We start from the raw sequence: 15,291 nt of genomic DNA, 5'->3' as shown, positions 1-15,291 counted from the left end.
ACACTGTGTCTGTGTCCATGTATTTGTGTATTGTTGATTTCCTTATTCCCAGTTGAATAAATAGCATGATCATTTTAATGTGTATAGCTGAGGTGAGTACTTGATGTTGATGAACGTCAAAGGTATCTTGACATCCACTCAAGCCCTCAAGATCCAAGACACTGTCACAAAACCTCAACAATTGCTCTTAATGTTTAATAATGTATAAAATAGAACTGAAAAGTTAAAAAAAATACAAGATAGAAGACATAACATTCAAAAGCCTAAATTACAATTGTTTTACTCCTAAACAACAACCTCGTATGAAGAGAGATAGTATTCCCACCCTCTGATGCATTGAGGGTTAATTAGACAGAAATTAAGGCATACTGTTGGTCTGGTGTGGTGATATGTTGAATTGAATACATGCTTCTCAAGTAATTATGGCCCATTTAAAGGTCAACCTCCTGGTTCTTCATCAATAAGAAATGTCAGGTTTGTACTATTGACTATCTGACTTGAACATGAGATGCAGTGAGGTAGCCTTGGGACTATCCAATGACTACCGTTGATATAGTTTAATAAAGTAATGCCATACTGTCTTTTGTACTGATTAAGAGGGCTGTGTGTCTTGGTGCTGAGACAAATTAATTAACAAACCCTTTATCCTATCACGTATGGTCACATGGGATAAGAGGACAGACGCCTAAATATATCCTGTTTCTTTGTCATTAGATCATACTTTTGACTATGCTAGTGATACAAATGGCAAACCTAAACAGAGAAGTAACTGAAATTGTACAGGTAAACAACTAAAGATCATTTGAAGTCTACTGATGTTACTAGAGAGATGACTCTGTATGTTTTTATGATTCCCAGCCCTAGACAAGAGGGCAGGGACACAAATTGAGTGGGGTTAACGTAATGGGGATGACAAGCATAGTCACAGACAGTGAAGAGAGTGGAGATTTGTCGTTGATGCAGCTTTTGGCTCCAGCTAGTGCCTTGCAGAGTTCTCCAACGATTCTCCATCTGCGTCTACATCCTCATAGTCTCGCAGCTCACTGGAAATGTGGATTTCAATTGTACTAGACTCTGAACCTAGCAAGACAAAATAGGGGAGATGACTGAGTTAAGGCGGGTATTTTATTCCCTTTTCTTACACTTAAAATCAAAACTCCCAAGTGCCTTCATTAACATTCTCTGCTGCTGCTCTCTAAATTCATGACATGCACACTGACTTCATGCATTTAAATTGCATATCTTCTAATCTTACCATCTGTTCAAATACAAGCATCTTGAAATAGATTGACAAATGTATTTTGGGGATTTTGGAATAGGTTGTTAAGGATAAAGTATGCATAAAGTAAAGTCTACATCCCCTTTCAAAATGTTCACCTTTTGTTGCTCCAGAGCCTGGAGAAAAATAATAAATTAAGATTATTTCCCATTGATCTACACAGCCTACTGGACCACTTCAAAGTGAAAGGAACATTCAAATTGCTGTGGCTTTCCTAAAATGAGCTATAATGCTAAAATGTCTTCATGTGCGAGGAAAATAGTTAATGTGATTTGGGAATTAATGTATTTGTTTTTGTCGGTCCCTTATTTGAAAATAAATCAATTATACACTTGATTAGGCTGTCACTACCAACTCAAATTTCTCAATTTTCTCTTGTTCCTGACAAACTCCACAGTCCCTGCCAGTGGTAAGTATACCCATAACATGATGCAGCTATCATTATTCTTCACACAAGGGATAGTGCAGAAATGGCAATGCATGTGCTGGATTTGCAAACAGGTCTTCTCTGTTTTTAATTTTTAATAAATTATGTTCATTCACTTTGAAAGTGTCCAATAGGCTAAATCTGAATTTAATGTATTTCGATTCCAGGCTCTGGGGCAACAAAAGGTAAACATTTTGTAAAAGGGTGTAGACTTCTTATATGAACTGTATGCTTACAAGTGTGGACAATTGTATTTGTAGTCGTGTTATGGGACCACTAATTTATGTTGAAACTTTCTTACGATGGGATATAAGATTCTTGAGGACTACAGATACTGTAGCAGACTCACTCTGTGAAACAGTCAGATTCAGGGCCATATTCATAAACCAGAAACATTAAATCCTTCAAAGTTGTACTTTATTTATTGATGGTTTTGCAATAAAAAGGCAAGGTCATTGTCAAGGATCCTAATATCAACCAGAACATTGAATATTTTTGTACATTATCTTCAAATGGTGCACATGAGCATGGCACTAAATCTGCTTAAAGGAATAGTTCACTTTTTGTACGCCTTGTTTCTTACCCTGAATTGTAGTCTATGGGCCAGTAGAGCCCCCATCAATCCGATTGCTTTTTGTTAGCCATGGCTAAAGTTATCTGAAGTTAGTAGTAGCTAACAACTTGTAACCTTGGATTACGGTTTCTCCTGACCCATGGATTACTTTCAAGGTAAGGAACCATCTAACTATAAGGTGTAACAAAGTTAACTATCCCTTTAAATACTAGAACATTGTAGAAAACCTACTGACAAAAACATACATTCACCCAAAATATATTTCATATTTTTGCCATCTATTGCATTGTACAAGCCACGTAAGAGCATAAATATTTGATATTTTGACATGGTAATACAGAAGCACATGCTAAACCCTTTCAGTCCCTGGTCTCTTCTCCTGGCCCAGACCATATCCTCAAAACATCATGACAGCTAGTGCTCTTTAAGTGATATTGAAACAAAAGTTCAGTACTCAATTGTATTGTCAAACCTCACTTTACCAAGAAAACCTTGGCCTTATGAGTGAAACGCATTACTTTGAGGGTTGAACTGAAGTCAACTTTATCTCGGGCACATTAAAGATAAAACACACACTTAATGGTACAAAGTTCAATCAACCCTAAATATAGAGTGCAAGACCGTACACACTATAATGAAGGAGTCCAATAGCAGCTTTGGAAGCATCATGTATGCTACTGTAGATGTTGATGAGCAGTGTGTGAGGGTTGGACCTCACCAGCCCTCATACACTGGGGAATTTTCATTCTTACCACCCAGCCAAGCCCCGTTACCTTCTGAGAGGACGCTGATGGCGTCAGAGGGCTGCTGCCCGTTTCCCGTCATGTTCTTCTTGGCCTCCTGGACGTGGCCTTGGTAGAGCAGGGTGGAGCCCACGATGGGATTGTAGCCCGGTGTGTTGGGCACAGACGTGGAGGCAGAGTCCCAGGCCAGCTCCCTCCTTCGCTGTAGGCTGAGGTCCACGTCGAAGCCTGTCCAGCCATGGAAGGCCAACGTGTTGAGGAAACCCTGCATGGGGTTTAGGATCCCCTGGAAGGAGAAACATACAGAGAACCCTAGATATAAACAAACCTCAGCTTTCACTATAATATCATGTCTATCTCCATTTAGTGCTGCACCAACAGCTGGCACTAGTAAAAGTGTCTGGCCAAGGTCATGTACTATGTAGAGTGTGTTGGAACCCACCATGATAAACCAGGTGATGAGGGCTGCGTTTCTAATGTTCTTCAGACTGCTTTCCTTGATGTCTGCCTGCATCTCCAGGTAAAACAGCAGACACTCATTGATGATGTTGGGCAGCCAGCTAAACATTGGGAATAATAACAAAAGGTGTTGTACAATAACATCAAGATTAAATATCTCAATGACTTTTCAATGGAATTTGTAAACAGAACTGTAGGTTGAAGGATCAGTATGGGCCTGATACCTCATGAGAAGTATAACATTGGAGAACCCATGTGTTACCTTATATTTTTCTTCCACTGAGCCTCGTTTTTCATTATGCAAACGTGTTTGTTCCCTTGCTGACTTGACAAATTCACCAAGGGCTTCCAGCATCCTAAATCCGTCAGTATGCCAAATCCAGTCTCTTGGACTAATTGATAAAATGTGCAGTAAAAGTGCAGTTGAAGAGCCAGTTACTCCTTTTGGGAAATTTGGATCTTAGACAAAAAGAGCCTTTAATGTAGTGACAGTGCTTTTGAAAAAATAAATGGAGTTGCTGATTTATTAGAATGACCTCTCAGTGGCCTCACAAGCACTGCCAGAAAGGAAAGCTGGCTTATAGGTAGACTCTGGGATATGACGGCAACTTTCATCAAAGATATTGTAGTGAACGAGAGTGTCCACTAGTTTCACTGCCCTCCGCCCTGCTAACAGCATACTCTGTATGCCACAATGAAAATGCAATAGTCTGGTTTCTCTCTTAGATGAAGATAAGTTACGTACCAAATAAAGAAGACCAGCATGATTTTGAAGAAGCGTATTTTTATCTCTGTGCCCAGGCGTCTCTCGTTCTCTGTGTAGATCCCTTGCCGTCCCTTCAGCAATGATGTAACTGAATAGAAAAGAGAAATATTCACTTTTTGCACCACAATCTCCTTCCTTGCATAGGCATTTTCTTTTGAGATAGAACAGCTATCAAGGAAGTGAAAGGTTTAGTATTGAGTGAATGTTTACACATTATCAAACATGATGTACTATACATGTATATCCACTGCCTATACTGTAGCAATACATTTGTTGGCATTTGCCTCTGTAGATGTCATATAAACATTACGATGCTGCCTGTCCAAATGAGAGTATGTCATTGGGACAGGGAGAGTGTGTACGCTGACCTGCAGTCACAGTCCGGGAGAACAGCACAGGGTTGACCACAAGGACCAGCAGCATTGGGGCATAGGTGGTGATATAGTGAGGGATAGCATGCTGCAGGCCATTCTCACAACTGTAACAGGCGAGACAAAACACTTCAAACAGTCCTTCAAATCACACGGCCATGTCTTTACCCTCTGGGCATAGTGGAAGGAGTACAGAAGTGCCAGTGAAGCTCCTGGGGCTTCACACTACACCACAATCCCAGCCAGACCACAATATAGCTATTGAAGGCAACAAAGAACAGGTCTGGACACACATTCCACACATTAAAGTGCCCGAACAGCAAAAACAAGACAACATTAGTGTATCACTTGACTTGGGCTGTATAAGAGAATGATTTTTGTACTATTCTTCCTTCTTCTAGCATTGGGACTGCCAATAGCCCCTGGTCCTAGCATAGATTACTTTTTCTTATAATGACTGATGGATAGATGATTCACTTACTTAGACAAATGTATTTGTTGTAAGTCGCTTTGGATAAAGGCGTCTTCTAAATTCCATAAATGTAATGTAAATGTCAATTTCACACATCACTGCAGTCTGCTGACAAACAGTAATAAATAATGTCTCAAGATGACATTTTCACTGCATCTCAACATCCCAGTTGAGGGCTGTTTCCTTACCTTGAGATAGAGGGGTAGTAGAGCATGGCCACACCTTCAACACACAGCAACAGAGCCAGACCCCATGTGATCATGTGATAAAGGATGATGGTGCTGATGGAGGGAGCCACAAGTCACATGGTCATGAGACTGAGCTTTCAGCACGCATACTGTAACTAGCTCACGGGTTATATATATGACACACAGTAAAGCCAGAAGAGAGCTACAGTAGTATACGAACTGCCGAACATACTTTCCCATACTAAGTGGAATTTCATTAACCAAGTATCAATAATTCATCACAATATTTGTTTTTGGGCACATCAGAGAGTGCAGTGCTTAATATGCTTTTGGCATATTGGAGAGATAGTAGTGATTATGAATATGTAACTAGTGGTAGCAGATGTATGGGGGTGTACCTCATTCCGGCAGATCTTTTGACCACCAGGAAGACGTCCACAGCGTAACAGAAGGTCCACCAGAAGGAAGCACTGAAGAAGAGCTGGATCCACATCTGTGGAATACAAAACAGGCTCAACCTTGAAGGTTTAAACAACAAATATGTTTTTATAATGTATTATAGACCATACTCCAACATGGATAATACAGATATCAGAATGATTTTAGATTATCTCCTTCATAAGTACAGCATCCAGATTACTTTTTTAGTTGAATTAATAAGAAATTGTATCAGAAATACTCTGTATACATTTACAATCAGAGGGTAGATGTGAGACATGTCCAATGCTGCAAAAGTTTCAGTCAGTGTGTTCAAGACCAAAAACTGAATCTCGGTCATAAAATGCTCCCTACTGAGTAATTTGACTTATTCAGGGAATTGTTCTAAATATACTGTAGGTGTTTCAACATGCCTGACTATCCTCAAAACATGGATTGGGGTAAGACTGAGAGGGTTGTATTTGGTATGGTCCTCGACAACAACAGATCCTTTAACCATCATTTTGTCATGCAAGTGACCACATCTAATGTAGAATCATATGGGCTGCTATTTCCAGTGCTGTACAAATTGATGCGCTCATGTTTGTTTTGTTGCCCTTTGCAGTGGGGGAGGTAAGAGAACATCATATACATACTGCACTGCCAACGCAGAACACCTCAGGCCACACATCGCTGTTGTTGGCTACAGAGATCTGACTGATGAGGTTGGGCAGGCCCAGCCAGATGGATGACCTCACTATGATACCTGGAAAAGACAAACATAAAAGACAAACCTCTAAGAATAAACAATTGTCTTATCAAGACCTCTCTGTCTCACAGAGCTCCTTACTATATGTCAAGAAGTCTCCACTGATGACGCACTGAATACACCTACAAGGAAACAGCATAATATCAAGCACACCTTGGGGTAGGCGATAAGTGGGATTGAAATCATTACTGGTTACCATTAACACTGGAAACAAATAACAAAGTTCTTGCTCACGTCATGCTATTATACGCTTTGTTAATTTGATTCTGTCATGGAATCCCTTTAATTGCATTTGTACACATAATGGAAATACTAGAGGCCTCAGGTAGTGTTTTATGAGGGTCTTTCCGTTTCATACATCCATTATTAGAGTTGCTCCGCTGCACTGCAATGAGGATTGGATGAGCTTGAATACTTTTAGGAACTTAATGTGGCATACTTAATGCTGTGGTGTGTTTTGGTCTGAAATGTGGCAGAGGTGTGCTTAACTTGTTTTAGAGTGCTTTCACTTACAGTGGAAAAAGAGCCCTGCTATGAGAGAAATAGGAACCACATATAAGGTAGCTTAATTGTATGAGAACAACAAAATAATGAGGAAACCTATTATTTTGTGGGTAAAGAATAAAAAAAAAGAATAAAGAAAAAGTGTAGCATTTCTCCTCTCTGATCACTGACAAATGATTCAACTTGTTGATTTGATTTGGCATCACCCTGACCATAGGACTGTATTGAATGAATCATGCTTTAATTTCAACAAAGTCATCAACATTGGGAAATGGACATTAAATGGATCAAAGACCCTATATTTCTAACATGATTAACAGCATGTAGAACAACTTGAACAGCATTGTCTACAGGAAAGGACGGCAGTCATGGTATCTCATCACCACACATGTCCAATAGGCAAGCCACAAACAACTGGTGTATCACAAGATAGAGAGAAGAGATAGAGAGCACGTGCTTAAATTTAATGTCATTATTGTGAACAGTATGGCATGATGAGACACAGTGCTTCACACATTTGAGTCCAAATAACTTCCCAACTGAACCATTCAAGCATGTCAATATCCTTACCTACCCAGCAGTAGTAGGTTGTATCAACCATCTGAAAGTCATTTTCCTTTAATTGGCATTGTTAAGTTCAGAATGTAAAAAACTAAAATTAATCTCTACACAATGCCACTAGTCCATTGGTAGTTATAATCCCTTAATTATACCGAAACGTGTAATGAATACAACCATCCATTCACAATAATGCTTCAATCAACTTGAAAACGTTGTCATGCATCATCATACTAGGCCACATGGTATTCTATTGAGTGGAGGGATGTTTATGATTACATGTAACAAAATTGATTATTGGCGAAATTAGAATTCTATTGATTTGTTCTGACCAGCGAAAGTAGGCCTGTTTGATTTGCATACTAGAGTGAAGCGTACTGTACTGTAGGCTCAGAGACCAGACTGACTCAATTAAAGACGGTACCGCCTACACATATAACATGATCTGTGGAAGTCAAGTGCGACAATTTAAGGTATGGATGGAATTACGCCTTACCTGCGCATCCCAATATATCACAGATGCTTATGATGAATAATATTCTCGATGAGGACGCTGGCTTCGGAAGAGGGTACTGTCCAAGACGTCTGTAACCCCTTTTTTTGGGCAAAATTTGTAATATAGAAAATATTAGACTCAAACCTGCGCTACCAATGCATATGCCACCAAAGAAGACCGGTTGGAAAGTTATGACAAATTCGGTAGATGCGTCTCGGTTTGGGCAGCAGAACGTCTCCAGCCTTGGGGATGCCATGTATGGAGAAGCAGGCTACGGTGCTGTCAGGGAAGAAAAGAAAGGGAAATTCATTCATTTAGTCCATGGCCTGAGCTCCCAGTGCAATCACGGGTTGAATCATCATGTGCTTCTATTTAATCCTCCCAGTCAGAGTTTAACTGACTCACATTGGTAGGGAGCCGACAAAAGAATGTTTCTGTGGCATTCAGGGTAAAACTCAGTCTTTCTTCAGTTATTTGTTTCAGCAAATTATCCATGCCCTGATAGCATTGCCACTTGCTGGACAGTGTGATCAAAACTTGCGTTTATGAACATAGATTAAACCTAGTACTGGACTAAATCACACTTTCAATGGAGAATCTCCATTGAAGATGGCTTTTACTGTAGGATTAGGCTTAATCTATGTCCGGGAAACTGGCCCTGAGTACTCAAGTATAGGCTGTGACTGACAGTGAACATATAAGATAGCCTGTTAAATATCAAACTAACATAGGATCACACCCACTTGGATGTGTTCCTATCCCTAAGTATTTGGAGTTAAATGGTATCGAATAGTAGACTCATATAAAGTTGAAATAAGTCACATAGACTGTGTTTTCCATGGCAGGCCTACCCAATGCCAGACAGAAATACACTGCCATTGCCCTCAGGGGTCACAGGAGCTGCTAAACTCATGTTAGAAGTGTCAGGAGAGCAGGTGAACAGTGAGGGGATTTGTGAAACAAATCATCAAGGGAGCTATCAATATTCTCTACAGAGAGGGCATTCAGTGGGTTGGCACAATGGAACTCTAATCCATGCACCTTCCCTAACAAGGGACAACGTCAATTGTATGGAAGTCTTACAGTAGCAGTCTGTTGCCAGGGATTATCAACACCAGTGGGAATAGAATTATGATTTTGCTGCTCTCCACTAGACTTATCTGCCCTCACGAACAAACCTCTCTGTTACTGCCATCTGGTGGTGGATAAAAGAACTCCAGAGAAAAATGTCCTGCATGATGAGGTACGGTTTGCCCTGGTGTTTTTTCTTAGCAAAATGGGTTAGGGTTTGTCAGGATTTTTGGAACCTCTGGCCACATTCAATGGATGGCCTAGCATGAGAGAGGATTTACTTTTCTATTTGAACCACTTTATCGTTTCCATATCCCTATTTTCCCTAGCAAAGTATGTGTGTTGACACAAATATACAAAGTACTAGAGCAAGCATGTCCCTACACATCTGTCTCTTCTGTACCATACCTGCGCCCCCCCCCCCCTCTCTTTATCTCCCTCCCTCCGGCTCTTTCTGTCTCCCTCTGTTTCCCCATACCCCTCACTTTAAGTCTCCAAAATCCTCTCAATCCTACAATCCCATCTCTCTGTTTCTCAGCCTCCTCCCTCTCTTTTCTTTAGCTGGCGGGGAGGGTGTGGATTGTCTGTGATGACAGTGTCAAATTACAGACCTGTTCAACAGGCTCCCAGGCTCTCTGCACCACCATTGGTTCTAATGAGCTCCCTGTGCGTTGTAAAAAGTAGACCAGCAGACAATGCAAACCCGCTTCCTGCATGGCAGATCTTGAGTCTGAGGGGAAATGACATCACAGAGCTGCGGGCTGTGACCTGATGCCAACTCCAAAAACAACTCAGTACTAGGCGTGTTCAGATGAGTTTTTACACCAAAAGGTCGTCACAGTCCAGTGTCTGATGTTACAAAACCGATGGTGCAAGACACACAGTCTACTGTGCGATTTGGGAACTCTGTATTGGTAAATAATGACACAGCCTACAGGCCACCAAGAGAACTCGAGGGACAACGCAAGCCAAACCAGATCCGTTATTTTTTTCTCCAACACATTGATGAGTGGTGAGTAATATCTACAGTGCGTTGTGTAATACTCTTAGAGCCTAGTTTGGGACTAATTCACACTTTCAATGGCAAATTGCCACTACGGATGCTTTTTAGTCTAGGACTAGGCTTAAGCCTTCTGTGAAACCAGCCCTTAATGTTTCAACTTGTGTCTAATGCTTTGGCTTATACATCTGAGTCTATCTATGAATGAATGATCTTATGATTGTTGTTATTCTCCTGAAGATGTAGAATCTGACTGGTCTCCAATTCATGATGCAGCCTACAGTGGACGTGTCCTCACTCTGCAGAACCTAATAACTCAGGTAAGGCACAACCAGACCGATTGCTTATGACAATCCTGACTGGTCAGGAGGCAGCTGTTATTATGATTCACACTCATGTCTTCAGGCTTCAGTGGAACTAACATTTGTTTATTCAGTTTAGTAAGTAACTGAAGCCTCACCATCGTTTGTGTAATAGTTAGAGTACTTACGCAGAGGACTCAAATGCATGACTCTGAGACAAAACTTAAATCCAATAGAATAGTCTTTACTTTCTAAACAGGTATGGTACACAGGTAGGCAGTTAAAAAAGGCAGACAGATAATCCGATAAGGGGTAGGCAAAAATGCAAAGTCAAAAACACACTCGGAGATCCAAAAACAGGATTTTTCACAAGGAACTGCTGGGACGTATGAAGTTACAAAGACAAACTGACAAAGAGATAGGGGAACAGACTAAATGCACAGGGAAGGATGATGAGGAACAGGTGAAGCTAATCAGGGCGGGGCCGACAATCACAGGTGGCAAACACACAAGGGCATGTGGTGACATGTCTCAAACGAGAGACCATGTGAGGAACACAAAACAAACAGGAAAACAAAAAAGAATAACATGAAACAAAGACAAACATGAACTAAGAACCAGGACGAGACGTTACACTTTGTACTATGGATCAGAAGATGGAATGTTTCCTCATTCAAACACAGTATTAATCAAGGGACAGAATAATAGTTTCAATGTTTCAAAGAAAAACATCATAGAAAGGGGAGATTTGGGAGAAAGCTATTGTGGGCTGGTGGTAATGGCTGACATATTGGAGTTATTCATAAACACAGCTTACATGTTTAATGGTTGATGATTTCTTGACATGTTCCTGTCTTCCTTATAGGGAACCTGTGTAAACCTGGCCACTCTGGACAGAGTCGTTCCCCTTCATGGAGCTTGTCTACAGGGCCACACTGCCTGTGCCAAGTTACTGATCGAAAATGGGGCAAATGTTAGTAGGACACTATAGTGTATATCTCCACTTCCACATTCAAAACTGCATGTTGAAAGATACAGTACTTTGGTGTTGATGCATGTCTGAAAACAGATCAAAAGAACAGAACAAACACAGGCCATTCACAGTCAGATCACCCTGACAGTGGGGTTTATGTGTGTGCAACAATAACCTTATTGTTTTTTAATAGCAGCTGAGTCTGAGTGTAATACAGTAATCTTATTGCCTGGCATATTATTCAACTGTGTTGAATATCTCCATGTACAGTACTAGGCGATAAAAAACAACTACAAAGCAGACTTTCCTCTCATCAGATGTATGCAACTGCCATCCATAGAGACAATGACACACTAGTGTGCTGGGGATCCTATGTGAGACAGTAAAGTATAGCGTGCCACTGCTACCTCAGCAGGGCTTGGTCGGATGGTTCAGATCTACTGTTGTTATTCATGACTTCAGCTGAGTGAACAGGATGGTAGATGTGTCTGATGGATGGAGCCTTCTCATTAGAGCTGATATGTGCGTGCTGTGTGTGTGTCCAGGTGAACACCCCCACGCTGGACTGCTCCACCCCCCTGTCGGTGGCCTGTGCCCAGGGCCACGCGGCCTGTGTGACCCTGCTCCTCCAGCATGGAGCCACACCTCAAGGGTCCAGCCACACAGCCTCCCCCATCCACAAAGCTGCAGCCAAAGGTCAGAGGTCACATTCTCTAGGACAGCCTCAGATCATCTGTTCTGTGGAGCCACTACTGGAGCCACTAGTGGAGGCACTAGATACAGTATGCGATGTATCTGTAAGTTGTTCCTAAGCAGGGAAGAGGGAAACTTGTACTGTATGTATGTATGTGACTGCGAAATGATGATGGATACTGTGACTGAGGACAAAACATGTTATCTCTTTAAGGCTCGTGCCACTTATTTTTATTTTCTGGCAAGAGTAATGGAATATATTACTCCTCAGGTTTATATACGTATGTCAGCAGTTTTTCAAAGCAGATGTTTAATCTGATGATGCGGTATCTTTGTCCAGGTCACACAGAGTGCATTGAGTCTCTGGTTCGTCATGGTGCAGATGTAGATCAGCACACGGACCAATCAGGCACCCCACTCTACACTGCCTGCACCAATCAACAACTGAGCACTGTGAAGAAATTGCTTCAGCTTGGTATGAGTGAATTCTCCTCAGTCTGCTATTATTACACTGTAAGGATATAAAGTGGGATAGAATCAACAATGGATCTGACAAAGACCAGTGTTGCATGTATCACACGTTTATCGATGCAGTATATTCTGTATGGATTCCATATGATTTACTGTAGACCTACCCTATGATACCTTTTACCAAAGGATGCACAGCAGCACATAACATTAACTTGTTCAGAGCTAATTCAACCAATATACTTTTGTTTGACATTTACCATTGATAGTAATGAATACTCAATTTAGAGGATGAAGGGTATAATGAGTACAGTGTTTGATTTAATGAGGTGGACAGAGTTAATTGGGTGAGTTAATGAGGTGTTTATAGGTTGTGTTTTCGGCCAGGTGCCAGTGTGAACAGCAGTAGGGACGGGGAGTCTCCCTTGCACGCTGCAGCCCGTCTGTCCAGTGTTGAGCTGGTGTCTGTTCTCCTGGAGCATGGGGCCGACTGCTCTAACAGGAACACCCAGGGCAAACGGCCCCTGGACCTCGCCCCTCCCAATAGTCTGGTGGAGAAGCTACTGGACCAGAGAGGAGGTAGTCCTGCAAACCCTACTAAAGCCTGAATAGTATGTTCTGGACCTGGTGTTGTGTTGTGAAGATTATTGTGTGTACTGTTCTGTGATTATATAGGTGAATTAATTGTTAATGTGTGTATGTTTCGCTTATCAGTGATCTCTGTAGAAATTATCGCACTGGTTCTTGCAATCTGAAACCATACTTTACTTTCGATGGCTGCAGGGGCACTAAACTCTTAAATTGACTATACCCTCCTCATCCCGACCCTTCAGTATAATTTCTTATATGATATGCAGGCTATTTATAATGTACATGTGATGTGACCATATGTAACCCTGACTATGTCTTTCTGTAATTTAAATGATGCCTGTTTTTCTGTATGTCTGGCCAGGAGTGTCCCGTCTGAAGCAGTTGTCCAGACTATCCATCAGGAAAGTTTTGGGGAAGGCAAGGTTTAGTGCAATCAATGGTCTTCACATACCCACAGAGCTGAAACTATATCTCCTGTACCAGCCTGAACAATGAGCTACATCGATAGAAAGAGACATCTACAATTCCTGCTGTTATTCTCCACTAGGTGGCACACTCGCATCATCATATGTGGGGAGAAACACACTCAGTAGTAAACATTGGATACATTTACATGGGATTATTTATGCAATGATAATTGATTATTAATTGGTAAAACTGGAGTGTGAGAACTGTAGATTTATCCATTCATGTATGTGTAAATACATGAGGAAATCTTGAATGTTACATGAAAAAGACACAGGACACAGCAGGGGCTGTATTATTTAATAAGGAGCGCAGAATTTACAGTGCATTGCATTTCAGTTATTTTATAAAAATATTGAGCAACACAAGACAATGGTTGTTGTTTACCAAATGAGTGCAGAAAAACTGGAATATTGGTTGAAGCATTGTGATTATGAATTATGTAACAACAATCATACACAGTACACCCATTTATCCATCTGTCCACACATACATCAGAGAGGCACTGCCATCATTGCGATGACAGCAGTGCCATAACTGAAAAGAAAACATATTTTATCATCTGAATAAATATGTTACAGCACAATTACATTATGGCTATGCGATTCTCCTTCAAATCAGAGTTCAATCAAGACTTTTACCAAGAAGCCACCTCAGGGTCTCCCATGACTCAGGATAATCAAGACAAACGAAAGCGTCGGGAGAGAAATGAATGCTTGGAGACGCAGAAGTATGGGTCCTGTGGGGCGGGATACATTTAGCTAAAGTGATATATTGATTGCCTTCTCTCAGCTCGGTGCGGTCCACTATATTTCTCATAATAACCCAGAGAGAGAGCACTGCGGAAATTCACATAAAACTGTGAATGTAGCGTAATGAAGTATCCATCTCTAATACCCTTTCCTAGAATCTTGGAGTCAAGACTGGGGATATCTGGGACAGTGAAGTGGTAAACAACTTTTAACTCCCAGTGTGAAATGTTAGTATTTATAATCCATTGCAGATGGATTGGATGGTCATCATTTCTTTATTTCATAACCAGAAAAAAAGAAACGTAAAGGCCCCTTTCTTATTGTTTTCTTACTTACTATTGTTTTCATTGCTATGACCAGACTCCAGATTTCAATTACTGCAGTGATTATGAGAGGAGGCTCAAAGGGAGGTGTCATCCTGAGTGTGTCTGTGGCTCATGTCAGCTTGTCACCCTGTCTCCTCTCCATGCCTATAAGAGCAGCTCACTGTCCCCTGAACTCTGAGTCTACAACTACACCATCAGACCTCTGCCACACCACAGGGGAAATTACAGCACACTGAGGGTTTAGGTATTGTGTTTTAGGACAGAGGGAGAGCAGAGGAGGATGGACAGTACATGATGAGGGAGAGAAATAATTCAGATGTATACAGAACAAACACCCATAAACACTCCATATACTGTATGTATCCCCTGGACATCAACCTGTCCTTTAGTATGAACACGGGAAAGAACACAGTATTTAGAAATGAATAATTCATGGTGCTGTTGAATGAATGGATGAAGCCTTTATGATGATGAATGTATGTCTGAATGTCACCGCTTGCCTTGACTGATGTTTAGCATTGCTGACTCAATGGTAAGACAGGTCCAGATCATGGGATGTGATGATAGGGGCGCACGACGCAGCACTAGGTGGGCCAACGACATTGTACCTTTGTTTCAAAACTATAC

At 41.2% G+C, this 15,291-nt stretch overlaps 2 protein-coding genes across 3 annotated transcripts; one reads left to right on the top strand and one right to left on the bottom strand.

Annotated features, from left to right (window-relative positions):
• Nucleotides 1-268: 268 nt before the first annotated feature.
• gpr143 (G protein-coupled receptor 143) lies at nucleotides 269-10,783 on the bottom strand. Its single transcript, XM_083682586.1, has 10 exons — nucleotides 10,585-10,783; nucleotides 8,024-8,302; nucleotides 6,353-6,462; nucleotides 5,678-5,772; nucleotides 5,280-5,372; nucleotides 4,617-4,726; nucleotides 4,228-4,336; nucleotides 3,466-3,583; nucleotides 3,054-3,309; nucleotides 269-1,080 (listed from the first exon to the last, which is right to left on the bottom strand). Exons 2-10 carry the CDS (start codon nucleotides 8,277-8,279, stop codon nucleotides 977-979), a joined length of 1,251 nt encoding a protein of 416 aa, XP_083538712.1. The 5' UTR covers nucleotides 8,280-8,302; nucleotides 10,585-10,783; the 3' UTR covers nucleotides 269-976.
• LOC310813534 (ankyrin repeat and SOCS box protein 9-like) lies at nucleotides 9,860-14,164 on the top strand. 2 transcript variants are annotated; one of them, XM_083682587.1, is made up of 7 exons: nucleotides 9,860-10,106; nucleotides 10,335-10,414; nucleotides 11,262-11,369; nucleotides 11,915-12,065; nucleotides 12,403-12,537; nucleotides 12,918-13,109; nucleotides 13,483-14,164. In XM_083682587.1, exons 1-7 carry the CDS (start codon nucleotides 10,016-10,018, stop codon nucleotides 13,614-13,616), a joined length of 891 nt encoding a protein of 296 aa, XP_083538713.1. In that variant the 5' UTR covers nucleotides 9,860-10,015; the 3' UTR covers nucleotides 13,617-14,164. The 2 variants fall into 2 exon arrangements, with proteins under 2 accessions (XP_083538713.1, XP_083538714.1); XM_083682588.1 differs by having other exon boundaries at nucleotides 12,918-13,141; nucleotides 13,483-13,618.
• Nucleotides 14,165-15,291: the final 1,127 nt, after the last annotated feature.

Source organism: Argentina silus, assembly GCF_951799395.1.
Source record: "Argentina silus genome assembly, chromosome: 12".
Classification (NCBI taxonomy): domain Eukaryota; kingdom Metazoa; phylum Chordata; class Actinopteri; order Argentiniformes; family Argentinidae; genus Argentina; species Argentina silus.
Note: the sequence above shows the minus strand (reverse complement) of the source record. Positions and strands in the feature narration are given on the sequence as shown.